This window comes from Penicillium citrinum, assembly GCF_028827155.1.
Source record: "Penicillium citrinum strain IBT 23319 chromosome Unknown utg000009l:1.0-4274883.0:1.0-4276374.0, whole genome shotgun sequence".
Lineage (NCBI taxonomy): Eukaryota > Fungi > Ascomycota > Eurotiomycetes > Eurotiales > Aspergillaceae > Penicillium > Penicillium citrinum.
Genome location: NW_026622694.1, coordinates 179,863 through 206,755, shown reverse-complemented (window position 1 = coordinate 206,755; position 26,893 = coordinate 179,863). Strand labels below are relative to the sequence as shown.

The window sequence follows — 26,893 nt, the reverse complement described above, 5'->3', positions numbered from 1 at the left end:
TCATCGATACCAAAATATTGTATTGTCTAGCACGAATGTACATGCATTTCGAACCATTCCATCGTAGATCCATATAGTCATTACTAGCACTCTGATCTGTTATTGATTATATCCTCTAATACTTCTTTTTGTAAATATAATATAAAAACAGGAGGATATCATTTCGCTGTTGCGCTATAGTTCTGGTCACATGACTAATACAACGTCACTCGCAGCTTCAACTTCAACTCGACTTCACCAAGTGAAACACTCCTCCATCGCCGGCGCGATGTTATCCGCCTTCACAGCAAGGCCACTCGTCGAACTAAAACCCCGCGATAAATCACGAATCGAATCGGTCCTCGCGTACGGAGACCGTCTCCTCGCCGGTCTAAACAATGGCACACTCCGCATTTACCGCGTCGACGAAGGACAAACCGAACTCCTCCGCGAACAAGAGAAATTCTCCCGATACAAGATCGAACAACTGGCACTCATCAAGGAGGCGAGTGTTCTTGTTTCTTTGAGTGGGGGGGTTGGTTAATTTGCATGATTCGTCTTCTTATGAGCTTATTCAATCTCTTGCTCAGAGTAAAGGGGCTTCTACCTTTGCTATTACGAGTAATGTTGTTAATGATCCCGATACGAATGTTCCGGCTATTGTGTCGAGATTGATTGTCGCTGTTAAAAGGAAGATTTTTATGTGGGTTTGGAGGGATATGGAGATTGAAGGGAATGTTGTGGAGTTGAGTCTTGTTAGTGCTGTTAGGACTTTGGCTTGGGTTTCTGCGACAAAGGTGGTTGTTGGGTTGAGTTCTGGATTTGTGATGGTTAATGTTATTGATGGGAGTATTGAGGAGTTATCTGGTCCTGGTAGTATGGAGGAGAGTGGGAGGTTTACTGGGGTTGGTGCGGCGAGTATGAGTTATATCGGGATTGGTGGAATGGTTCCTCGACCTTTAGCGACGAGGTTGAGTGAGGGGCAGATCCTTTTGGCTAAGGATATCAATACTCATTTTATTGATATTGATGGTCAACCACTCGGTCGAAGGCAGATTCCTTGGAGTCATGCACCGGTTGAGTTGGGGTATTCTTATCCCTTTTTATTGGCTTTGCATGATACTGCTAAAGGTGTGCTGGAGGTGCGGAATCCTGAGACGCTCTCTATGCTTCAATCTATTCCTTTGCCCTCGGCGAGTATCTTGCATATTCCTCAGCCGAATATCAGTCTCGCCCATGCTGGGAAGGGATTTCTTGTCGCGAGTGACCGGACTATCTGGCGTATGGAAGCACTGAGCTATGACACTCAGATTGATTCCCTGGTGGAAAAGGGATATTTGGATGAAGCTATTAGTCTGCTCGTTATGCTTGAGGATGCTCTGGTCAAGGATAAAGCGGGCAAGCTGCGTTCTGCTCAACTGGAGAAGGCCCAGAGTCTTTTTGCCCTGCATAAATATCGCAATTCTTTGGATTTGTTCACGGAAGTTTCTGCTCCTCCGGAGACTGTCATTCGTTTGTATCCTAAGGTGATCGCCGGTGACCTCTCTGCTGTACCAGAAGCCCATGATTCAGACAACCAGGCAAACGAGTCAGAAACACGGCCCAGTGCATCGGATGGCTCATCAGAACCTCCTGCTGGACAGTCTATGTATGCGCCTTCAGTATTGTCCCTTCTTCGCCGGGCCGATGAGGGCAGTGATACTAGCAGCGTTCGAGGCGAGGAAAAGGACAAGGACAAAGAGCTCAAGATGGCTGTTCGTGAGCTCCAGGGGTATCTGGCTGACGTTCGACGACGATTCCAGCGATTCCTTGGTCCCGACGGCGCTCTTAAAGTCCCTGCCCCTACTGAAGGCACAGACGAAGCGAGTGCTTCTGTTTTGAAATTGCTGGATTTCCCCTCGCCTGATAACTTCTTAAAGACCATTCGTGAGAAAGCCCGACTGGTCGATACAACTTTGTTCCGAGCACACATGTACGCCACTCCATCGCTGGCAGGCTCCCTCTTTCGAATTGCCAACTTCTGTGACCCGGAAGTTGTTATGGAACGATTAGAAGAGACTGGTCGGTATAACGACCTTATCGATTTTCTCTTCGGAAAGAAATTACATCGTCAAGCCCTAGAACTATTATATCGATTCGGACAGGAGGAGTCTGGCATGCTGAGTGGTCCCATGCGAACAGCAGGATATCTTCAAAATCTTCCGCCAGATCAAATAGATCTGATTCTCGAGTTTGCGGACTGGCCGATGCGCGTTCAGCCCGAACTGGGCATGGAGATTTTCCTTGCTGAAACGGAGAATGCGGAGACTTTACCGCGACAGCGAGTTCTCTCGTTTCTGGAAGGTATTGATGCAAAGTTGGCTATTCAATATCTTGAACATGTTATTCAGGAATGGAATGACCTCACCCCGGACTTGCATCAACGTCTAGTCGTCTTGTACCTGGATCAGATCACGGCGAATGAGGAGGGGGCCAAGCAGTATGGTCCCAAGTTCCTTTCGATGTTGAAAGACAGCGAGCAGTATTCGCCAGCAAAGACTTTGGACCGAGTCGATCGCGACGACCCTAATTTCTATGAAGCTCGGGCTATTCTTTTTAGTAAGATGGGACAACATCGCCAGGTTCTCGAGATCTACGTCTTCAAGCTACAAGACCATGATAAAGCAGAAGAGTGAGTTGGAAAGCATCGATTATCCGGTAACGTTCTTTTTAACAGATTTCTATTTTTTTCTAGGTACTGCAACCACGTTCACCTCTCTGAAGAACAAAGTCAAGAAGACACCATCTACCTCACCCTTCTTTCACTCTATCTCACCCCACCCCATGGCCACGAACCCCAAAATGGTCCCGCGCTGGCTGTTCTCGCCAAACACGGTTCTCGTCTTCCAGCCGATGCCGCGTTGAAATTGATATCAGCAGGTCTACCGGTGCAAGACTTGGAATTCTATTTCAAAGGTCGAATGCGGGCAGCAAATTCAGTTTTCAACGAGGCTCGTATTGTGGCACAGCTTCGTAAAGCTCGTGATATGCAGATTCAGGCCCAGTTGGCACTTGGTGATGGGGTGATTGGAGGTGGAACACGAGCTCGTCATGTCACGGTCACTGAAGAACGAATTTGTGGTGTTTGTCATAAACGGTTGGGTGGGAGTGTGATTAATGTATTTCCCGAGTATGTCTCTTCCTACTGCACCCCTCTGCTTGTTCCACTGCTAACTTCTCCAGCAACTCGGTTGTCCACCTCGGTTGTGCGAATCGAGTTTCTTCTGTTCGGGGGTAGTCGGCTTTTCTCTCCCTCTCTCCCTGTCTCTTTCTCTCCTTGTTTCTATTCGCTCTTCATCGGTGTGATTGTTTCAGTTCATTTTGATACCCAGTGTAGCATCGGATTTTAGGCATTTGCAGTCCATCCAATTCAAGCATCATCCTCCACCACCTCCTCCCCATAATTCTCCTCCTCCTTGGCCTCTTTCTCGGAGATTGAGCCTTGCGCCTTTTTATCTTCCTCCATACGTGCTGTCAAGTAGACGTTGATCTCTTCTTGGAGTTTGGGGACTAGCGATTGTAGGGTTGTCAAGTGGGCTGTTTTGCTGGCGAGGGTACCGTCTGAGAGGGGCACTTCATGGTGGAATGTCTTTGAAGTGTCTGGGGCTGAGTAGTCCGCTTGTAGTGTCATTGTGTATTATATTGGTGAGTAGTGAGTAGTGAATATTTGTGAGCGCGCGCGCGCTGTGTGTGTGTGTGTGTGTGTGTGTGTGTGTGTGTGTGTGTGTGTGTGTGTGTGTGTGTGTGTGTAAGAGAATGAAAGAAGAAGAAGAGATCGGCGTGACTAACTGACTAACCCGGTCGATCTTCAACTCTTCCACTTCTCAACTTCAACTTCAACCTCTACTTGATTCAACATTATACACTCATACCTTTTATATACAATTCCTATGATTCTACTGTACCATGTAATAATCAATCTGACTCAACCATGACATCCTATCATCTTCCTTCGCCACGTTCGGCTCGTCCGGCCCTACATCGCCCGACTCACCCTCCCTCCGATGAAGACGACGATGACAGTGATGATGAATTGCATCGCCCCGGTTCTTCTGGCAGTGATGCTTCTTCAAATGTAACGACTGTCTCTGCAGCTCCGATTACTCCCATCGATCGTCAGCCTCCCTCCGCCGGTTACTTTTCTCCCAATCCTCGATCAGCCTCAGCCACTTCATCGCCTCAACACCCTGCACGCCCCATGCCAGACTCTTCCCGTCGGCCTTCTGGCCGTGGTCCGTCCTTAGAAATGCAGAGACATCGTTCAAGACATCATTCTCAAGGCTTCTTTGAACCTTCCTTGCCGACAGCCTCGTCAGAACAAGTACCTCAGGTGTCGGCGTCTCGCATTGCGGCCCAGGCAGCCATGCAACAACAGCAACAGCAACAACTTCTACTCCAACAGCAGCAGCAGCAGCATCAACAACAGTATCAACAATTACAAAATCACCAAGTGAGACGTCCACAGCCTGCTGTCTCACCTATGGAAGATTATCCTGGCCGACGAAGCGCCAGTGCCTCGCCGCCGTTAGTTCCACCTCCACTGCGAATCAACCAACCCTCCCCGTCGCTCCCACCACCACCAGCTGCACCAAACGTCGCAACAACTGCTGCCAATATCGTATTCCCTCGCGCCGGATCCCAACCGTCAGAACCACATCCCGAGAAACAAAAGAAAAAGAAGTTATTCTCCAAACCCAAGCATATTGGAATTAGCAGGGATAAGGATGTTTTTAAGGATCGCGGACTGCCGTCACCGAGTAAGCTCCCAAGCTTATCGCGAATGGTGAGCGCGTCCACGACGAGTTTGGCAGATCTTCCCTCGACGAATTCCTCCATGTACAATCTCTCCAATGCATCAGTCAGCACGGTGGTCCCGGCAGATCGACCTCCTGCACCCCCCCGAGAAAGATAAGGATAAGGAAAAGGATAAAGACAAGCATAAACACCACTTCTTATCACGACAGAAGCTCAAGTTGAAAGATCGCGGGGATGACCATTATAATCTACCTCTGTCTTCTGCTTCGAGTAATTCCCGGCCGACGGACCCCAATGCTCCTCAATCCCTCTACTCATTTACCAATCCTGCCTCGCCTGCGCCGGGGGCTACTTTTGGCAAATCAGTGAGTGGATTGGATCTGCTTCATGGTGGTCGAGCCAAGAAGAAAGAGAAAGAAGCTATGTTGGAGAATGAACAGATGGAATGGCTGGCCAATTCCAATAGTACGGCTGGAGCTGTGGCTGGACCCTCTTCACTCAACAGTACGACTGGCCCGCTCGGAGAGGCTATGGTGCGTGAAACCCTTCAAGGGTTCGGATTGAATAATATGTCCCCCGAAGATGCATGGGAATTCCTCAAGGCGAAACTGATGGTCATTTTTGATGGAGAGGATGTTCGTATCGCCATTGAGGATCTGAATAAGCTGGTCCTCGTGCATCTCCAGCGTTGCGTGCAGAAACGAACGCCTGCAACTATCATCGCCGATCTTCAAGATCTATTAGAGACTGGTTTTGCCAATCTCAATGCTAGTTCATTGATCGGCGTTTCAGACGAGAAAGTTGTTCCACATCTTGTTCAGATCTGGTTACTTGTCTTTGGTACGATCCTCCCTTTCATTCAAGCCGCTTTCCTGCCACTCGATCTTGAATTCAAAGGTTCGGGCTCTCTCATGTCTAGCCGTGAAGCACATGAATTTTGGGGAGATATACCAACGGGTGGGGGCTTAGAAGTGCGCAACCTCGTCCTCATCGCCTTTCGAGATTGCGTCATTCTCAATCGTTACGAAGCTCTCAAGGCTACTTTCTCTCGTCTTAGTTTGGACGCTATCAATGCTGGATTCCCCACACTCAGCGTAACGTCCAAGACTACTGGGACAGGCAAGGGTGGTCGTCCGGGTACGGCGGCCTCTCTTGATGCTGGCTTTGGCAGCTTCAATTCTCAATCATCTACGCTTCTCAGCACTGTTGCCGATAGTTACTCCTCAGATTCGATGAGTGCTCTCGGTAATGTCAATCTCCCGCGTCCATCGAGCAGTGACTCACGAAGTCGCGCTGCATCGAATACCTCCTCGGTCCCGGATCCTGGTGCTTTCTCTGCCATTTCCCCTTCCATCCCGTCCCGTCCGACGGTCATTCACCACGCCAATTCGGCTGACTCTTCGCACGTTATCACGGAGACAGTCGGTCGTATGCTTCAATGCGTGAGTGTTCTCGCTAGCGTCCAAACCGACGACGCCGCCCAAGATAAAATTGAGATCCTTAGCAAGACTCTCAAACATAATTGGCTCGGTCGTGGTCGAACAGGTCGTGATCGACGCGGATTTGTCGGGGCGAAGATTCGTCCCGTTATGGTTGGTGGTACGCCTGCATTGGACGATAATGAATCTTTGACTACAGCTGGTATTAGTGTCGGTGCTAGTACCAGTACGAGTGGATCTCGAACTCGAGGTGATTCTTCTTCTTCGGATTGGAGTCAGGGAATGAGTATGCGAAGTGCTGGGAGGAGGGAGTTAAGTGTTCTTTAGATTTAAGAGTGGTTTCGGTCTTTATGATTTATGATTTGGTTGGAGTTGAATGATGAATGGTGAATACCTGGATACATCAATGATAAATTACCATTTCTCCTCTATTTTCTACCAGTAATGATTCTAGTAATTATCAGTAGAAGTCCACTCCAGTGAATGATATTGTTTACTACCGCGGCTTTCCCAAATTCAGCATCAAATTCAACTTCAACCTCCAATGTTCACCCACACCTCTTCTTTACGCTCTTCTCTACGTCTCTCAATCTCTGAATTTATGGATACCCTCGAAAAAACATTCGCTGCTCTTCGACACATGTGCCTAGGCAGGTTACCCAGACTGTCTTCAATGTTCGACGCTCTTCTAACGTTCCTGGGAAAAGAACCCTTGCAATCCACTCGAAATGATACAACGTCAACCCTACTATCCAATGAACAAGGTAAGTATCCAATCTTAACAAATTCAACTTATATTCTTCTCAGTTTGAGTTTGAGTCTTGCGTGGCTGACTCTTGCAGAACACTCGTGCACTATCTCATCTATCCAAGACGAGCGTCAACCCACCGACTCCCATAATGATCATTCGGATCATCCTCAAATCCAAAATTCCACTCTATTCACGGCAGATCATATGATTGTTGTTCTCAAGTCGGATATTGAAGAAGAGCGGTTTCTTTCTCCGCCTTGGGGCTGTCGCTTCATCCGTGTTCCAGATCGACGAGTTGCTTTCGTCATGATGTTTTCCAATAAGGAATTTGAGGAATGGAAGATTTTGAAGGATACTCCTCGGATTTATCCTCATAATCCGACCTTTCGTGAAGATGAGGTGGTACAGTCGCAAGAGATCAATTTGGAACATTTAGAACATCTGTTTCCTGATATTCTCAATCCCATGCCTGATATTAGCGAGCCTATCCGTGATGCGGCTAAGAGGGCTTTTGAGGCACTTCGACGGGTTGAGTCTCAGGTTTCGAGAGGGCAACAGGGTCTTGGAAAAGATGTTCAAGGAAATACCTTGAAGAAGACTGGTGGTTCTGGTACGCTGCAGACATCAACGGAGAATCTTGCGCATTCGAAGGAGTCTTTCGTCGAGCGAGAGAGTACTGTTCATTCTTCTTTGAATACTGGACGAGACGTTCAGGAACTTCTTGCTCTTGGAGTATTTGTCTTTCCTAGGAGTCAAATTGTGAGGATGTTTATTATTCGGAGATTTGTTAATCGGGAGGTACGGAGGGAACGGAATGAACAAAAGAAAAGAGCTCGACAGATTGTCGCTTCTAAGATTAATGAGTGAGTAAGATATGGTGTTTGTTTCTTTCGCTTTACAAGGTTATTTTGGAGAAAATGTCATGCAAGTTAGTGAGCATCTGTTGTTTATGGTTTTGTTCTCGTGATGGAGTATGAGTGAAATGTCTGTGGTATTACCCGTCATGTTTCGAATGTTATGATGATAATTCAAGTTAAGAGCATCTCGTTCTTGTTTACAGTAGTTTATCCGTTCCATATGTGACTGTCCTTGATTTTCGGAAAATACTTGAATTGAGCCACTCGTGACTGGTATCACCTGATCCACGAAACCCTTCAAGCACCTTTTTTACATCAACGCCGCGTTTAGTATATATCTATCCCGACATCTGCACTCCACTTGATTTATCCGGCGCGATGTCTGACTTGACGATTCCTGCATTGGGATTAGGTAAGGTATGTTTTTCTGCATACGTATACAAGGGGCTTCTGTCCGGACGAAAAGTAGGAAGTTATTAGAAAAGCAAAGTGCGAGACCATGAAATGCTTGAAATGAGACAGTAGCTCTCTGTGGTTATTGTGCTATAGAAACTTAGTTATAGTCTAGCATAACTTGAGTCTTGAACTTAAATATTGGCCAGTGCGAACTTGAGGTTCATACCCAAGGCTTGGATTTTGTATACTCGGGTGAGTATTGCATTATCAAGGGTGAATTCCCAGAAGTTTCAATAAAGATCATGGAGATCTGGGTACCTTCTATCGCAAAACCTTTAAACAGGATTGCAATCTCGATTCATAAATGTTTCAACATACAAACAAGGTTGTTTGTAGAATACTAGTCTACATACATAGTGTAATGGTATATATATCTTTGCAATAGGGAATACCCAACCTTGGGTGGTGGGTTTTGCCTTGGAAGTTACACAAACCAGAATCTCCAAAGTTACACAACGTTTTTGAATCACGAGCCCCAGCTCCGAACCTCTCATAAATCGAATACATACTACATGCTACAATTTTCAAACTCCATGCTCGACTGAAGCTCACCATGCATCAAATTGACCCGCTGTGATTCACTCGGACCCACCTGCTCGCCCACTAAAAATGGCAAGCAACCACCACCGAAAAAAAATTTCAAATGATCGACAGACTATTCAAGGAGATATTTTTGTTGAGGTTATGCTATGGAGCTATCTACGGATTTATCGACTGTTCAAGAACGGTGAGACGGCTTCCTGATCGAAAGCGTCCATTGAGATATGGTCTTGTCCTATCGATGTGATTCCTGCATGATAGCCTGGTCATTGGGCATTGGCCGAGATTCCCCTGCAGCAAACATTGATCACGATGGTTTCTTTTTCTTTTTGTGGTGTTTGCTATTGATTTTGACCAATTTCTATCCCAACTATTGTTCTGTAAAGAAAATTTTTAGAAGTTGGGTTTTTTTTCCCCCTTGTCCCACAGTTCTGTTTATTTGGGTGCATGTGTTGGCTGGAAAAGAGGTTGCTTCGAAGATGGGCGAGTGATCTCTTTTTTTGGTTCTGGGCGAACTTACGAAATTACGTGCAGACTACTGTCGTACATGAGCCTCTGGTTAGTCTAGAATTTCGATCCAGATCTGACTACAGAGGACCACAGCTACTACTGTATGAATTGGAATGGGCCACTTTGATGCATCTCTCCCCCTTTCTGTTTATTTTTGCTTTCTTTCAAGCCTAACCAATGACTCAGGTAGGTATGTGGAGACCGTGCTAGTGGACACGCGATGCTCAGCGGCCACAGGCCTCGTCTAGGCTTGCCGGTGACAGCTGAGGACTCCGTAGCTCATCCTAAGTTTCCATTTCCATTTCCATTTCCAACGGACAGAAGACTGCGGCTGACTGGATACGATAGCCAAGACTCATTTTGGGGGCGAAGGAGCCGTTTAGATCTAGTGCTCCTTCTCGGTTACATGGGATGCTGCTATACTACATAGAGTATACATGCTACAGTGTACTCCGTATTTTCGACTAAACAAAAGGCTCCTCCACCAGTGTGGGCTTTCACGAGCAATCGTGTTAATATGAAATGAACAGGGTGACGATGGGGAAATTCTTCTTTTTGAGCTCGTTTCAATGACTGCCTCAAGACCGAAGACACCATGTAGAAGCTACGGAGAAAGAATAAGGAGATGCAGAGTTGGAGCATTTGGCTCGTGCACGGTTGAAAAAAAAAAAACCTGTCGGTATCACTTGACGATAAATTTCTTCGCACCTCGCCTAAGCACAATTGGACTGCCATAACGTGTCAGCGGCGTTTGGTTTTGCCATTTTAAGGTTTAGCCTCGTGGGAGAGGTCATCGCGAAGGGTAAAGCGAATTGATTGTATGATGGCGGTGGATGTGACGATGATGATGTTGTTGGATGGCTTAGCCATCACGAATGACGCCATTTTGGCAGGGTGGAAGAGAATAGGAAATAAGGATGGACACATTCTGATCAACCTCCAACGTCGGGGAATATGGAGGACCAATGACGACTAATTTCAAATAGCGGAGAATGCCATTGAATACTGTACAGACCCTCAAAAAATGTCTTAAACTACACAACGCCACTCGCGGAGGCGGAGTCTAAGCTGTCGCCGATCGATTTGGGCTTTATTTGGGCTCCGGGGATTGACGATGGATAAATTAAAACTTCATGTGGGAGGAGACAGTGGCGATGCTTAAGCCGAGTCGATATTGCATCAGGCACACTGTGTTCCTGGGCTTTCAAGCTCGCGTCTAGCTCGTTCCTCCACGCTAAGGCTGTATTCCCGGTCATTCAGTGTTCCTGGGGAAAAGATCGGCGTGAGTTACATTAGCCCGTATTCAATGCGTATCCATTTGCCAATCACCACTCTCAATTATCAATGATTCCCCACATAAGTTGGTGGTCCGGGGTAGACCACATTTCCTTTTCGAGCATTTCGACCGAACCCCCTCATTTGCTTGCCAGGTTCTGCTCAAGTCTTGGTGGAGTCTATCCCCGCCTTTGATGGGAAATTGAGCTCGTTTAGGGTTAGATGAAATCCCGCATCATAGTCGGAACCCCATGGGCAGCCGGCTTGGAAGGCCAAGATTAATCAATTCTCCTCCGAACCAGAGCATGTGAACGGTTCCTGCGGAGAGCGTTCGCCTTGGTATACGTCCCTGGACCCTGCAGACTGCCTCGGATCCAATTCTAAGGGACTGAATGTGCCTTCAAGTCTCTAATGCCTCTTGTTGTGGACGTACTAGGCAAGAAAAAAGCAATTGGTGTCTCCATATAGGAGCACAACATACACGGCATCGGCCAACCATGATCTCAGGTTTAGAATCGCAATCAAGCACTAGCGATGTGATCGGAGGTCTTGTTTACCCCATCACATGGTAGTCTATACAGACCAGCCTACCTCTGCCTCGGTGATGATCCACTTGCCCCGGTCCCCGTCTCCATCTCATCCACCGAGGCCGCCAACGCCTAGCGCGATGACCCGTGGAAGATTGTTTCCTAAAAGGTGATCCACGATAGTCGATCATCGTGGTAGTCCAAAAAATAAAGACCTGGCTCGACCCGAACTATATTTTTCCCCTTTTCCTGTCTCCAGGCTTTTCCTCCATCTCGTGCGGCTCCTTTTTAATCCCCTGCCGACCCGAGACGAAGCCCTGTTGAGCGGAAAACACACGACAAGCTCCGCCAATTCGACAATATGCGTTTCATTCCCGTCCTTGCGACGGCGCTCCTCGCCGTCTCAAATGTGACTGGAGCTTCTCCCGCAGCTGCATCCAGCGGCGGCGCGGAAACCTCCGTGGCTGCTGCAGCAGATACTGCCAACGCCAATAATGCTGCCCCAACTGCTGTAGTACACGGTGCTCAAGCAGCTGCTACAACCCAAGCTGCTTCTCCTAGCACCAACAGCAATGACGAGGAGAACAACAACAATGATGCTGCTTCAGCTGATACGGCAAAGGCCAACTCGGTCAATGCTCCCGCGAGCTCGGCCGATGCCAACACAGCAAATGCCAACACGGCCAATAGCAATTCGGCCAATGACGGCGGTAACATCGTCGACACTCTTCTGGGTAACACCAAGACAGCTAACAACAATGCCAATGCTGCGAGTGCGACTGCTGCCTCTGCTCAATCTACCGCCGCCAGCGATGCCAATTCCGCCTCTGCTTCCCCCAAGGAGACTGCTTCTTCCACTGGATCTACCAAGTCCGGATCTAGCTCTGGCTCATCTGGCTCCAGTTCCAGTGATGGCATCGAGAACTTGCTGGGTGATCTCACCGGAAAGGGTGGTGCCCTCTCTGGGTTGACATCAATCGGCGATGACCTAGGGAGCCTGCTGAACGGAATTAAAGGTTTGCTTGACCCCAGCCTGCTGGAAAACCTTGAAAACACCTTCAAGTATCTCTCGACTTCCCTTGCTCCTCCTGTTGACACCAATATCCGGGTTCTGCTCTCCGACTCCAACACCAAGGCCTTGGGTACTTTGATCAACAACGCCGGCAAGCTGCTGAACGACAAGAACACCAACACTCTGTCTAACGTCCTCAGCAAGGCCGACAACCTATTGTCCGAGAAGAACCTCAACAATCTTGAGAAGCTTCTCAACAACATTGATAAGGTCAATGATCTGGTTGTCAACGCTGACAGCCTGCTCACCAAGCAGAACGTCAACAGCATTGAGAGCCTTCTTACCAAGGCTTCCAAGCTGCTCACCGACAACACTACCGATGCTCTGCAGACCCTCCTCAACGGCGTCGTGGACATCATGCCCCAGCTCAAGAGCTTCCTGACTCCCGCCACTTTCAACAAGCTTAATACCTTGTTGACCAACGGTGGCAAGCTCCTGACTGAGTCTTTCATCAAGAAGACCAACTCTCTCATCGATGCCGCTTCCGATCTCCTTACTCCTGAGACTAGCAAGACACTCAAGAACCTTCTCGACCAGGTTACTCCTCTGCTGCCTTCGCTGAAGAAGCTTTTGACCCAGGAGACCCTCGACGAGATCACCAACCTGCTGTCCCACGGAAACAAGCTGCTTACCGATTCTTTCATCAAGAAGACCAACTCTCTTATCGATGCCGCCTCGGACCTGCTTACTCCTGCTACCAGCAAGGCTCTCAAGGACCTTCTCAACCAGGTCACTCCTCTGTTGCCCGAAGTCAAGAAGCTGCTCACCAAGGAGACCCTCGACGAGATCACCAACCTTCTGTCTCACGGAAACAAGCTGCTCACGGACTCTTTCATCAAGAAGACCAACTCGCTCATCGATGCTGCCTCCGATCTGCTTACTCCTGCCACCAGCAAGGCTCTCAAGGATCTCCTGAACCAGGTTACTCCTTTGCTGCCCGAGCTGAAGAAGCTGCTCACCCAGGAGACCCTGGACGAGCTTCAGTCTCTGCTGTCTCACGGCAACGACTTGCTCACCGACAATTTCGTCAAGGAGACCAAGAGTCTGATCAGCGGTGCTTCTGGCCTCCTGACCAAGAAGACCACCGATGCTCTTACCACTCTTCTGGACGCTATTGTGCCACTGGTCCCTACTCTGAAGGGCTTCCTTACCAAGGAGACTTTCACCGAGTTGAGCAACCTGCTCGAGAACGGCGGCGATCTGCTCACCCCCGGCTTCGTCAACGAGACCAAGTCTCTGGTTGGAAATGCCGACGAGCTTCTCACCCCCGACCTTGTCCACGGCCTCAAGGAGATCCTCGGCGAAGTCACCCCACTGTTGCCCGAGCTCAAGAAGCTGCTCAAGCCCTCTTACATCTCTGCTATCGGCAGCCTGCTGATGAACGCCAACGATCTTCTCGACGCCACTTTCGTGAACGAGACTCGTCACTTGATCGATGGCGCCGACGACCTTCTCTCGCCGTACGTCCTGGGTGGTCTCCACGAGCTGCTCAACGGCCTCGTCCCCGTCGTCCCCACCATCAAGAAGGACTTCTTGAACGACACTACCCTGAACAACTTGACCTACCTGCTCGGCAATGGTACCACTCTCCTGACTCCCTCGTTTGTCTCTGATACCGGAGACCTAATCACCGAGGCTGGCGAGCTGCTTACCCCCGAGATGGTCAAGAGCCTGAAGGGTCTATTGGGTAACCTTGAGGACTCCATGCCAGAGATCCAGAGCCTGCTCAAGCCAGAGAGCATCAAGAAGATTGAGACTCTGCTGGGCAACGGCGCTGATCTGCTGAGCAAGCAGTTCGTCAAGAATACCACTGACATCATCTCCGATGTATCAGAATTCCTTCCTCTGATTGAAGGCCTTCTGAACTCGCTGTAGTGGTGTTAGATGATTTTTTCCTTTTTGTTTAAATGATTATCATGCATCCCGATGATTGGACATGAAATTCGATATGAACTAATGCGCCTAATGATATCGTTATATTTAACGTCATTATCTATATTTACTCATTCCAATTCGTAAATCTAGAGTGTATGTATGTTCCATCAAATTAAAGTCTAGACAAAAAGTTATGATGTAGAAACGTTCCCTGGTGGACTCCAAATAGAGTAATGATATCAGTCGGGGCTCTCCATCCCCATCTCAATTTTCTACCCATTGAAGATATTATCTACTCGGATAACGCCGTTGTCATCCCAATCATCTCTACTAGAGATGATTTGGCGTAGTACGCCATCATTTTCGTGCCACGAACCTTGAGAGCCCAAGCTGCTCCGTGCCATCTCAAGGGCATCCAGATATCCAGTAAATATCTCATTCGCCTCCCTCAGAGCTTCTTCTGCCTCCCGTTTCAAATTCGCCAGGACTTTAGAATCTGGACTATCCCGCTGCTGTTGATGAGAGCCACAGACACACTCGACTACGCTGAGACTGCATTTGTATATGCCTTCACAGAGACGCATCCTTTCTCTCAGTTGATACAGTTGATTGTCCATATCTCCAAGAAGGATAGAATGGATAGCTTCGCCAATCGCTGCCTGTAGTGCATCCCTGTTCGCCGGCGACGATTGCGCTTTCACTCGAGGCATCAATGTTATTGCGCAATCACGCTGTGAGGTCTTGGGGTGTATATCTTTCTCGCATTTTTGGATGTCTGGGACTTTGTATTTTGCCAATCGAGTTGAACTTCTTCGTAAATTTGATTCAGAACGTGAAGGCATTTTGGAATAGAGGTGGAGATCGATCACGTCTTTGTCGATAATTTGCTCGCTTTCAAGACCGCAGATAAAAGCCCTAAGACCGGGTGATAGTTTGAGACAAAACATGCGACCCGAAGTATTTTAAGCTAATTGAGGAAACTCATCCAAACAAATTTCATCGACAAGCGGAAGCTTCCAGGTTTCATCAACAACCGCTCTTAAGCAAAGGCAAATACGATATTGTGTATATTTACGGTCATGTTTCTCGAATGACTAGTTTGACCACCTTTTATCCTCGAATAGAAATGGAGATTCAAAATTTCAACCCTAGTGTTTGCCAATTCCGGCCATGAAGAGTAAATTAAATAGATTCTTATCCTGACCCCCACCTGGAGCGCCCAGCTGGATCTGCTGGGTGGACTTATGGAAATGAAGATCGCAACTTATTTCCTCGTCAACCGACGTTAACAGTGTCGTCTCGGGTAAGCGAAAAACGCCCCAGCAAGACGAAGGGCGGCTCGATAGCGTTCTGAATCATTATCCCAATCGATCTCTTCCTCGTCAGCCATAATGTCAGCTAAGATAGCGATGATTTGCATTGCAAGATGGGTAGGTAGTGGTTGGGGACGGGGGTTGCTTGCTGTGATGATTTCTTGCGTCTGTTTAAAGCTTCATTAGCTTAGATCCATAGAAAATGGTTGGATCTTGATAATTGTACCAGTTCATACACCTCAATGAGATGTATCATGATGTCAACGGGCCTTTCTTCTTTCAACGCTCTGATAAAAATCAGCCATGGTCTTGTCACAAATGTGATGATTGCATACGAAGAAAGAAAGATATTCCTTGTTTGTCTCCATGTTATCTGCCATATTCCTTGTTCATTCAAAGATTAAGATACGATCAGGATTAGTAGTAGATATTTGATCTTGTAAGCTGCTTGAAAGATGGTGGAATGATCAAAGTTGAAAATTTAAGCTTGAGTCTCTTCAAAAAGGCTGTGTTTTTCATGGATAAAGTCGTTTCAGGCATTCACTTAGTAGAGGTCTTAGAGACATCAAACTCTTCACTGTATTCAATAGTCATGGGTCATCTCTAGAAAGAGTATCGTACAGCTGTCAGTCCTGGCTACGCTGTTTTAAACCAGAAATTCAAGCATTATGGTATAGCCAGATGCTTCAAAAATTCGACTAATCTATTCAATAAAAGTTCTATCAATTTTGGTTGTGACAGCCGCGCCAGAAAATGGAAAAACCATCTTCATTCACATTCTATGATTTCAGAGGCAGAATTTGCAGTTCAACGCCCAGCCTTTCCTCGGTCACTTTGCTGAAGCTGAGACAACGCGTTCTGAATCTTCGAATTCGCCGAGAAAGGGTTTGGGTCGGTCTGGTTCAGGTTCCCAAGTGTATGGTTGACATCACGGTGATTTGCTTCATCAGCTCGAACATAAAGCAGTAAAGATCGCATGCAACGGTTATTGTCTGGCATCTGCCAATATTTGATTGCCATTTCAGGTGCTTGGAGATTCTGCCATAAAGGGAGATGTCCGTCATCAAAATCCTTGATTGCCTTTGAATATGTAATGACGGCTTCTTCTTCGAGATATCCAACGAATCGGTGACATATCTGCGGTGAAATCAAGTATGCAAGTGAAAATCCACTGAAAAAGACACACTGTGCGCCAAGGACCATGAATCGCATTGTCCAACTGGGCTCGGCCAGTTTCAGGAATGTGAGGAGATGCATGCGCTCGTTATACGCTTCTTCTAGAAGTGTTTCGATCCTGCATTACGTTCATCAGTTCAGATCTCATTGGCAAGTTTCACTCTCACTCACCACCCATAATCCCGTCTCATCATGCGGATAGATTTGAGATGTCGGAGCATTCCTGCTACCATCCCAGGTACCCCGGCCACGCTCTCCAGAAAAATAAATCTTGTAATCCACTTTTGTTCAGTCATCGGACGGGCCTTGGTCTCGAAATTGCTGGTTGGAGAGTATGAGTTATAGCCCGTCACGAAATCCATCCCCCACCGAAGAAGCTTGACTGTAGACAGGGCGACTTTATCTTGCCAGCTGGATGCTTTGCGGTGGGCAGTTTGAACGGCGAGGACTTGTTGTTGAGTATATCTATGACGGAAAATGTTAGAGCAAAATTGAGATGTTATATTTGGTTGACCAACATTGGATGTGTCCAGTTGGACTTTTTGGCAAGTTGTGTTGATGTGGAGTGTTGCCGTTGGGCGAGGACAAGGAAGCATGGTATTCTGGTGTTTGATTTTCTTGAAAATATACTGGAATCGTATCTTGTGAAAGCAAGTGACTGTCGCAGGATTTGACTCATGATGAAAGAACACAATGATTGCTATTGTTCCAATCAATGTGTGATAATAAGAAGATGAAATGATTGAGCAGGACTCTCTAATTATGCTGAATAACTGCTAGAACTATCTCCGAAGAACAAGGTTCTTATATTGTCGGAGATTCTGTCTGCTACTATGCAGAATGTAGTCTGTTCCTAGATGATCTACCCTGATTATCGTTGAGAGTGACTGTTCTATGATGTGCACCGTACTTCCCGTAATAACCTCAACAAAACAACGGCATGCGATAATCTACGCGCCCTTGGGGAACTTTATCCCCCCGTTTGATCCGAATCGTCAATGAGTCACTAATAATATTGCAAGAATAGGGACATTATAGAGAATGCTTCGTCTCGGGTCTCTTAGCGAGTCAAATTGCTGTGATCAGAAATGCAAGCCGAGGCGAGGATCGACCCGAAACTCTTCGAGGTGCTTTAAGTTCCTGAAATCTAGATCGATAATAAGTCTGACTCATTAAATGGTAATCTCTTTTCATGATATTCAGATCATAGTCGATGCTATGTTATCAACGTCATATTATATAGCAGTCAAAAGGCATATGTACATTAAGGATGAATATATCGCGGGTTGTTTCTGTCTGCATTATACCCGCGTTCTATTAATGAACAATTTAGACTCGTAGACTTGGCATAATTCTTCCCATCCTAGCCAATTCAAATCATCATCGAGGGCACCTGCAGCTCGAGACCCCGTTTCCACGGATGAATTCGGAATACTGTGAGCGTGGACCCATCTTCGCCCATCAGCCATTGAGATTGTGTGATTTGCGTTGAGAGACTTGAGAGAAGCTTCAAAAAGTTCACGTCCATAAGGATAGAACCACATTTGGCCCCAGACATCGTCCATATGGTCCTTATCCCCGGTATAGTGGAAAAGTCCATGCACGTTTTTGGTAACAATATTCGTTTGAAGTGGCAATTCGCTGATGAGTGGGATGTCGTCGACGACATGGGCTATGGACCGGAACATCCGCATTATTGAGGAAACGAGGTTGTTTGGAAGGAAGATACGGTATGGTTTGAAATTTTTGGACCCGCTACTAACATCGCGAGTCACCCAGGCTGAAGGACGTTCACTTATTGGCGTTCCATTGGATGTTCCGTTGGCGGTGGCGTTGTAAGTCAGATATTCGACGTAGTGCTCTGATCCAGCGTTTGTTTGGAAAAGCGCAGAGCGGTAGTCAATTCCAATATGAAATTCAGTATGTTGATCGGGCTGCAATTCTGGAATCACTTTGCCATCGTCCGGATTTGGGACAACATCGGCCGGGAATACATCGCCGTGGAAATATTGTTCCAACTCTTTTATGGAGCGTGAGTATTCTTGCACTCCCCATACATCGCTCATGTATTTCTGATCGGAATCCTTCCATTCATCTTCGGGATTGTAGAGTGTTTCAATACGGTCGAGAGTGGCTTCAAACATGCGGCGCATGTCTCGTGCAGGACCAATGATTGTTCCAGAGTTGAGCCATAATGGGATATTATGTGCCCAATCTTCATCTGAGGGCCCGAATGCACCATTGGGAATGTCGACATCATGGGGAACGGCCCAACATCCAACCCGCTCCATCTGCACCGGATAACATACCTTCTCTGGACCAAAGAGAATAGTCTGCAGGGGGGTATCGTCTCCAGTGAGGGTGTCAGAGTCTATGCCGAAACGCGCGGAAATCTTGGCATTTGCAGCTTTATTCACAGCAAAGTATCTCTCGAGCAAAACGTCAAGAGGAATTTGAAAGGTGACATCGAACCCATCTATCATGAGAACGAGATCATCGTCGGCAGACTCCGGCAGGCGGTTGAGATAATTCAGTGTAGTGCGCACTTTTGCTAAATGACTTTTCGACGCATCCAGATCACCTTCCTGCATCCATCCATTCAGGACAGGTGCTGGATAGCCCATCATTGTGGCCGAGGCGATAGCGCGGCATACTCGGTAGTGAGGACCAGTGGACGGGATCAATAAATGGAACTTTGATGTGCCTACTGAGCCTTTCCCAGAAGTTTCAGACTCCGCTACAGATCCGTTGGTATATAGAGATACTGAAATGGGATCTTGCGTGATAGTGACGGCTGACCGAAACAGCGTTAAAAGCGCGATAACGACAAGAGCCCCCAGGCCAGCCCATTGCCAGCGACTCAGGCGATCTGAAAGCTGCATTTCCGTCCCCTCGACGACGCTCTGTCGAAGGAAGAGGCTGGATGTGTGGAAAGACGTCAAAGGAAGGTGACCATGAGATAATTCGCAACTATTTTTGGCGTGAATTATGACCAGGATGCACGTTTTGCACGCCCGATAAAAGGCTGTGCCTGCTTGGGGCCTGACCCACGACTATAACCCACTTGGCACGTTACGCCGAGCCTCGATCCGGTTGTGTAAGTCACTTTGTAACAGGGGGCAAGGCAATGTGACCAAATGACTCGTTTGTCTGGTCTCTTGCGCCGCTTTTGGTCTTGTTCCTTGTTGTTTGAGTGGTACAACACAACACCCTCCAGCACCACCGCGGGTATGTATCTCGTATTAGGATTACCAAGACCCGGCAAAGTATATTAACGAATGCGAGGACTGTGTATGGCGTGATAATTAGTTGAGAGCTTGTTCATGGGTTTCTCCTAATTTTAACGTCTTATCCCCCAACGTATCTTCAAGGATGTCTCACTGCATTTGATGACTTGGTGGGTCCAAAGCGATTACGACGCTCCACGTTGTAATAAAAATCATGTATTGACTTGTACAATGAGCTGTCTGACTGCAATCTCGGGTGGAGTCCCCGGCTGTAAAGTGGATAAGGCTATAACGCGGTCTATTTCGCCGTCATTGTCCTAAGACTCTTGTGATTCTTCTAAGCAAATCCACGTTTCTGTTCCTTTTTTCTTCATTCTCTGCACATTCATACCAACCAGCATCACGGACCATTTGCTATTCACAAGTGGTCTTGGTTTTTTGCAGCAGGTACTTTAGCGACATGCATCGAAAATCCGAAGATCAAGAGTCGGAGCTTGCTCTGCTTTCCAACGACGATACCTCATCCATCACTGATCCGGAAATTGACGACCAAGACCTTGAGGCCAACCGGAAAGATGTACAGCCAGCCGAGAAGAGCGCCGCTCCGGAGTATCAAACACCAAATACAGTCAAATTCCTATGGCTCACAGCGTACTTTGGGTTCAGCATGGGAATAACAATCTATAATAAATTCATATTGGGATCTGTCAGTGCTAGCATGACCACTCGAACCACTCTTTCAAATCCTAACTTCATCTAGTTCAAAGCTCCCTGGCTCCTAACCTGTCTACACACCACATTCAGCTCGATCGGTACATTTATAATGATGAAGAGAGGGTATTTCCAGCTCTCCGAGTTGGGTCGCAAAGAACATTTCATACTTGTTGCATTTTCCGTCCTATTTACATCAAACATTGCCATGTCCAATTTATCTTTGTGAGTTTCGTGGATTCTCATTCGTCCATAATAGCTTCCATTCTAATTATCGTCTGGAACAGATCTCTTGTTTCATTAGCCTTCTTCCAAATCATTCGCAATACCGTGCCACTATTCACCGTTCTCATATATCGAATTTGGTTTTCTCGTTCATATGCGACCGCGACCTACTTGTCACTTATTCCGATCGTTGCCGGCGCTGGAATGTGCACTGCGGGTGATTATCATTATACTGTGATCGGATTGGCCGTCACAATAGGAGGAGTCATTCTCGCCGCAGTCAAGGTATACCCTTTAATCCCGAAAATACTTGTTTATACCCCCCAAGACTGACATTTACCTGATTTGAAGACCGTGACAACAAATCGACTCATGACTGGCTCCCTGGCCCTTCCTTCCATGGAGCTTCTGTTTCGGATGTCACCCCTTGCGGCAGTACAGTCATTAGTATTCGGTATCATAGCTGGCGAAGTTCCGATCTTTTACGATGCCATGGTCGATCGGACTCAGAATGGTTCGCTCTTCCCGACTCTCATGACGACTGCATTGATTGTCGGCAATGGCCTACTGGCGTTCTTGTTGAATGTCGCCTCCTTCAACACCAACAAGATCGCCGGAGCATTGACTATTACAGTCTGTGGAAACTTGAAACAAGCAATCACCCTTGCGCTGGGAATTGTCTTATTCGGGGACTTTTCGATCAATGTCCTTAATGGACTGGGTATCTTCCTTACCCTCGCAGGATGCGCATTCTTCAGCAAATCCGAACTTGACTCGAAGCGACGGGCAGCCTCCAAATAAAATGCGTTGGAAATTCATAGACTGTATTATCACCACTACTAAGATATAATGACCATGATCTACCTGATCAACTTACAGTGTATGTAGACTGATTCTACGTTACACAGCCGGCAAATCAAAGTTCTGCCATTTAGAGCAATGATCGCTGTAAAGTGTAGCCTTGTCCATATGTAGATCTTCATGTTTGTTGATCTCTTTGAAACTCGGTCTGCTTGACTATCGCTTCATTCGGCCTTTTTCATAACCTGTTTTCCCTCCCATGAGATCAACCTCTTCTTCTGCCCTGACCCAACCTCGATGACCCGGCAAGAGAAAAGAGTGGGGATTTTCCGAGCACGACTTTCCGGGAGGGGCGATGAGCATAAATACGACTAGATACTGTATAAATACATTGTAATGAATATTTCAATACCTTCATGGAAACGATGCTAAAATCGGTCCAGCATGACATTAGCTGACCTCCAAAGGGCCAATGGTTAATGCATCTTCTTTCACGCCAAGAAATCCCACCAGGCTACGATATTCTTTAGATCTGTTAGACGCATCCGATACAACCGAATTATCCCCCCTCCGTACGGGGCAAGCGGATACGCAGACGGCCTTGATCGTGGTCGCTTGGAAAACGCTATGAATTCAGTGGAGTGGTGTATGGTCCAAGTTGAGGCGTCCCATCGACGGTGACAGATCGTGGCTGAGACATTGCTCTTCGTAGCCGATACCTCAATTGGATGAGGGCGCTTGGGGTTGATACACTAACCAATCAATTCACTGGGTGATTAGAAAGTTTCAAGAAATGATGCCGAGTACGAAGCATAGCAAGCGAGATAAAACGTATTGACGGCTGGTTTATTGCACTTATTACGGCCTGGCGCAAAATTTGGGTCAGGTCAGCTGGAGAGAGATAAAAATGTCCCGTTTGAACAATCAGATGCTGCACGGATTATGACTGGGAAACCCAGTTCGCCCCCAAATAATAGGTGAAGTGGGTAAAAAAAACTAGAACTTGCTTGATATGGACTCGCATTGACCGGCACTGGACTCATTATGGAGTATTTTGTTTGTTGGTCTATCTCCGCCATTAAATTAATACCGGGACAACTGTATACCAATCCAGGAATACATACAGTATAGGATTTCAATCCACAATGACGGCGCCTGCTCCATGGGGTCTCTCCATTAGGGGCCTATAGATGCTCCTAACCGGAAGTCCACGGACGATAAATCAAGAACTATTCAGAGAAAATAATGCTTACTATGTAGGAACTCTATGAGACTAGCTATGGTAGATCCACTGAATGAATTGGCCATAATAATGGTCTCTGATAAATTGAGGCTTGTTCGCTTGATTGAGGCTGCAAACTAAAAGAAACCCATAAAATAATCTACAGGGACTACAATTCAATATCAATAGTTTGTATGGAGCCAAGAGGATCTCGTGTGGATTTGGCCTCGACTTTCAGGGTTCTCAGGATTACCATCGTGGAGGCTTGGCTGGACTTGGCTGGTCAGCTTCATAATCAATAATCGCCCTTAACCCCGAGGACTGAATAGGGCTGACAGATGGGTTTTTGGTAATCCGCAATTGGTATGTACCTACTATACCCAATCCGGTGATGATATTCTACCCCCTTGTACTCCGTATGTACCGTATGTAATGGCATACATAGGGGGGGACTTCCCGGTGCGATCGAGAGGGAACCAATTAACGACTCTCTTGGACCCTCGTGTGTATCTTTCACAAGAAGTCAGCCAGTGATTGGAACGCGAGTCAAGAGCTGTAGACTTAATCAGCCTCACCAAAGTCACACACCGCATGACTAGTGATTGAGGCCTGGCTAGAGGTGGCTTGGCAGCTGTTCAACCAATCTCACATTTCTTTCACGCCAATATGCCAAGGGAGCGGACCATGACCGCTCGGTCCGAACTACGGAGATACTGTCGTACAAAAAATCGGTGGGTCTTGGAGGATCAGTTGAACAAGGCTCCCGGAAAAGGTCAAAGAAGGCAGTGGAGAGAGAAAGGTGCAACAAAGCTTACACAAGATTGATGAATGGGGCCATTGGACAGCGAATATACTGTTGTGATAAATTAGTCGATCTTCATGACGATCCGGCTTTCACATCGAAGGTCCGAGAGGGAGGGATCTGCTCCACCCGGGTATGAAATCATATACTTCTGTATTCGTGATGTATTGCTGTTACTTACAGTACGAATACGACGGGACCCGGCGGAGCATCGCCGTTTTTGGTATTGTACCCTCGCAAACATGCATGCAGTTCTTGATGATGCATCAATTTTGCCTTACTGGCTTGGCTGTGGCTAAGTGATGCATTTTTATAATTTTGTTTCGCTTGAAAAAATCATATCTCTCTTGGACATCTTCATATTTGAATAAATACTGTATGGTATCGACATTAGTCCCAAGTAGACGGCTCATAATTATAGTTCGGCATGGGAAGAGCATGGCCTGTGAGAGGTGGATATATCAAGCTCACGTTCATTACCCACTCATGCAAATACTATGTACCACGTCCATTGCACCAGTAGCTTTCTTTATGGGTACATACAACCAACAATTACAGTGGTGTATTTGAGATCCCGATGGTATAATTACCTCCACCGGGCTTAGGTTGCATCATAAAAATAGTCACTATCCACGATAGTAGATAAGTTCTGACTGGCTGAGAGAAGTGTGGCAGAGTCTCCGGGATTCGCGCTGTATTGAGATCGTGACACTACGGATCTCTAGCTGACCAAAGCGTACGGGCTCTTTCAACCTGGGTTGACTGTTCTTAAGTACATCTTTTGTCCTCATTGCACATTGTACGTCAGAAGTCATCCCTTGCGTCCACCCTCGTTTACTTCGTTCACTTTCAGACAAGAAAGTGAGCTAACTCAACATCATTCGAAAGATGGCTTCCGCCAGTTCCACTGTCGACTCAGAGGTCACTGGCAATCAGTCCATAAATCTTTCAACCGAGCCGACTACACCTGACAGAAGCCGACCTAACAGTCCCGCGCTGGATATCAGTACAGACCCAGAGAGCACCTACAGCGACACAAAGATCTCCTCAGAAGATAGCGACGCGGAGTCAATACGTGCCAAGCCGATCAGGAATATATGCTTCGTGGGAGCGGGATATGTTGGCGGACCTACTGCTGCGGTGATCGCGCATCAGAACCCTTCAATTAATGTGACCGTGGTCGATAAAGATGAGCGTCGCATTAGAAGATGGAATTCGCGTCACCTTCCTATCTACGAGCCAGGATTGGCTGGAATTGTTCGCGTTGCTCGAGATGGTCTGAAGGCATCTTCCCAGGACGATAAGCATGTGCCGGCTGAAGCTCCTCGCAAGGCGAACCTTTTCTTTTCCTCTGACGTTTCGAGATGCATCAGAGACTCCGATATTGTTCTCATTGCTGTCAACACCCCCACCAAGTCCCGTGGTGCCGGTCAAGGCCGTGCTACTGATATGACCAGCTTCGAGGCAGTCGCTGCTGAAGTCGTGCGCCACGCAAAGGATGGTACTATTATCGTGGAAAAGAGTACTGTTCCTTGTCGGACAGCAGAAATGATTCAAGAGATGGTAAGACTCTTTTTTTCTCTCTCCTCCTCATCTTGCAGCCCACTAAATATTCATCATAGATTCGCATCCAAAGACCTGGCGAGCATTTTGAGATTCTCTCAAACCCGGAATTTCTTGCTGCAGGAACCGCTGTACAGGACCTCATGAACCCAGATCGTATTATCATTGGTTCTGCCCCGACTCCCGAAGGTCGAATTGCTGGTGAGACACTCGCAAGTGTATACGCATCCTGGATCGATCGATCGCGCATCCTCACAACCAACGTCTGGTCTTCCGAATTGGCGAAACTTGTTGCGAATTCAATGCTTGCTCAACGTCTGAGTAGCATTAACAGCATCTCTGCAATCTGTGAAGCTACTGGTGCCGAGATTAAAGAAGTTTCTGCTGCTATCGGTCGTGACGCCAGACTTGGCGACAAGTTCCTTCGCGCTGGTATCGGATTTGGAGGATCTTGCTTTGCCAAGGTATGGATTGCTTAACTCAAGTCTGCAAGCATATGCGCTATTCTAACTTGCATGCGTTTAGGACATTAACTCTTTGGCATATATTGCTGAGTCCCTTGGTCTGTACGAGGTTGCGGAGTACTGGCGACAAGTGCTGAAGATCAACAATTATCAACGTGATCGATTTGCTGCCCGAGTGATTCAGCGTTTAAGAAACACCTTGGTTACAAAGAAGGTCACTGTAGGTCGTCACTGGCAGTCTTTTACATTTTTTTTCCTTTCTAGAATTAACGTCTTTCGCAGGTTCTTGGCTACGCTTTCAAGAAAAACACGTCGGATACTCGAGAAGCCCCTGCTCTTGAGATCATCAAGACTCTTCTCGATGAGAATCCTCGAGAGATCGCAGTCTTCGACCCCTGCTGCAATCCATATGTCGTCGAAAGTGAAATTCGATCAGTACAGAACTACGGATCTCCGACTCTACATGAAAATGGCGGCCCTGTCAAGGTGTATTCGGATGCCTATGAGGCATGCGCCGGATCGAATGCCATAATCATCGTCACTGACTTCGATGAATTCCGAAACGAACCGCTCAATTCTTCGCCTTCACCTCAATCTCAGCAAAAGAAATCTGCCTCAAAGCAAGCAAAAACAGTTAATACGGAAGACCGTTACAACATCGAGCCCGACTGTGCTGCTGATTGCCCGGATTGTCATGCAAGCCATGGAGAAAATACCGATCATACCTACACGCCAAAAGAACAGCTCGACTGGAAGAGGGTTTCCTCCGAGATGCAGTCTCCAAAGTGGTTGTTCGATGGAAGATGTATCATCGATTCCGCCAAGATGTCCAAGCTAGGAATTCGTGTTGAAAGCATTGGCTCTGCAAGTATGGCCATTTAAATGGCTCCCAACGTGCATATCTTGCTTATCCTTTCTATCATCTTTTCCTTTCGCCTTCAAGTTATTCGGGGTTTGATACATGATGATACGTATTTCTCTTCGGTGTACTTATAACTAATGTTGCCATGTTTATCTGCGATTCATTAATATGCACCCATAATCTTGTCATTTAGTTCTATCGACATATTCAGTGGACATCCTTTTTCATAGCCAAGATCAGACACTACACAATACAACGAGTGCTTATTGATATGAGTTGCGTGAAGCAGTCTTTTTTTTCTAAATGTCCCGAACTCCTTCAAGTGTGCGCTAATAATATCCCTTTTCATTATCATCGAAGCCTCCACTTTATCTGCGGACCAGTGGAGACGGTCCAAGTTGATAACCTCCACCAGCCCGTGGGGTGTGGGATGAGGGGGGAAAGTGATTAGG

The 26,893-nt window shown here is 47.1% G+C and overlaps 11 protein-coding genes across 11 annotated transcripts; 6 read left to right on the top strand and 5 right to left on the bottom strand.

The window, feature by feature from the left end:
- Positions 1-268: 268 nt before the first annotated feature.
- N7469_009552 (putative vacuolar morphogenesis protein AvaB) lies at positions 269-3,256 on the top strand (the record flags this gene model as incomplete). Its single annotated transcript, XM_056648457.1, has 4 exons — positions 269-514; positions 570-2,650; positions 2,714-3,148; positions 3,202-3,256. The coding sequence occupies 4 exons, from the start codon at positions 269-271 to the stop codon at positions 3,254-3,256; spliced, it is 2,817 nt and encodes a 938-aa protein (XP_056495588.1).
- Positions 3,257-3,388: 132 nt separating this feature from the next.
- Positions 3,389-3,649, bottom strand: N7469_009551 (uncharacterized protein; the record flags this gene model as incomplete). Its single annotated transcript, XM_056648456.1, has 1 exon — positions 3,389-3,649. One exon carries the CDS (start codon positions 3,647-3,649, stop codon positions 3,389-3,391), a length of 261 nt encoding a protein of 86 aa, XP_056495587.1.
- Positions 3,650-3,949: 300 nt separating this feature from the next.
- On the top strand, positions 3,950-6,539 carry N7469_009550 (uncharacterized protein; the record flags this gene model as incomplete). Its single annotated transcript, XM_056648455.1, has 2 exons — positions 3,950-4,801; positions 4,878-6,539. The coding sequence occupies 2 exons, from the start codon at positions 3,950-3,952 to the stop codon at positions 6,537-6,539; spliced, it is 2,514 nt and encodes an 837-aa protein (XP_056495586.1).
- A 346-nt stretch (positions 6,540-6,885) lies between these two features.
- Positions 6,886-7,830, top strand: N7469_009549 (uncharacterized protein; the record flags this gene model as incomplete). Its single annotated transcript, XM_056648454.1, has 2 exons — positions 6,886-6,976; positions 7,085-7,830. 2 exons carry the CDS (start codon positions 6,886-6,888, stop codon positions 7,828-7,830), a joined length of 837 nt encoding a protein of 278 aa, XP_056495585.1.
- A 3,659-nt stretch (positions 7,831-11,489) lies between these two features.
- On the top strand, positions 11,490-14,075 carry N7469_009548 (uncharacterized protein; the record flags this gene model as incomplete). The annotated part of the gene is made up of 1 exon (XM_056648453.1): positions 11,490-14,075. The coding sequence occupies one exon, from the start codon at positions 11,490-11,492 to the stop codon at positions 14,073-14,075; it is 2,586 nt and encodes an 861-aa protein (XP_056495584.1).
- Positions 14,076-14,347: 272 nt separating this feature from the next.
- On the bottom strand, positions 14,348-14,917 carry N7469_009547 (uncharacterized protein; the record flags this gene model as incomplete). Its single annotated transcript, XM_056648452.1, has 1 exon — positions 14,348-14,917. One exon carries the CDS (start codon positions 14,915-14,917, stop codon positions 14,348-14,350), a length of 570 nt encoding a protein of 189 aa, XP_056495583.1.
- Positions 14,918-15,360: 443 nt separating this feature from the next.
- On the bottom strand, positions 15,361-15,768 carry N7469_009546 (uncharacterized protein; the record flags this gene model as incomplete). The annotated part of the gene is made up of 2 exons (XM_056648451.1): positions 15,361-15,555; positions 15,724-15,768. 2 exons carry the CDS (start codon positions 15,766-15,768, stop codon positions 15,361-15,363), a joined length of 240 nt encoding a protein of 79 aa, XP_056495582.1.
- Positions 15,769-16,195: 427 nt separating this feature from the next.
- N7469_009545 (alternative oxidase) lies at positions 16,196-17,160 on the bottom strand (the record flags this gene model as incomplete). The annotated part of the gene is made up of 2 exons (XM_056648450.1): positions 16,196-16,682; positions 16,736-17,160. 2 exons carry the CDS (start codon positions 17,158-17,160, stop codon positions 16,196-16,198), a joined length of 912 nt encoding a protein of 303 aa, XP_056495581.1.
- Positions 17,161-17,865: 705 nt separating this feature from the next.
- Positions 17,866-19,446, bottom strand: N7469_009544 (glycosyltransferase domain-containing protein; the record flags this gene model as incomplete). The annotated part of the gene is made up of 1 exon (XM_056648449.1): positions 17,866-19,446. The coding sequence occupies one exon, from the start codon at positions 19,444-19,446 to the stop codon at positions 17,866-17,868; it is 1,581 nt and encodes a 526-aa protein (XP_056495580.1).
- An 805-nt stretch (positions 19,447-20,251) lies between these two features.
- Positions 20,252-21,528, top strand: N7469_009543 (uncharacterized protein; the record flags this gene model as incomplete). The annotated part of the gene is made up of 4 exons (XM_056648448.1): positions 20,252-20,497; positions 20,552-20,727; positions 20,790-21,012; positions 21,079-21,528. The coding sequence occupies 4 exons, from the start codon at positions 20,252-20,254 to the stop codon at positions 21,526-21,528; spliced, it is 1,095 nt and encodes a 364-aa protein (XP_056495579.1).
- A 2,912-nt stretch (positions 21,529-24,440) lies between these two features.
- Positions 24,441-26,461, top strand: ugd1 (UDP-glucose dehydrogenase; the record flags this gene model as incomplete). The annotated part of the gene is made up of 4 exons (XM_056648447.1): positions 24,441-25,115; positions 25,175-25,579; positions 25,641-25,799; positions 25,862-26,461. 4 exons carry the CDS (start codon positions 24,441-24,443, stop codon positions 26,459-26,461), a joined length of 1,839 nt encoding a protein of 612 aa, XP_056495578.1.
- Between the last annotated feature and the right edge of the window lie 432 nt (positions 26,462-26,893).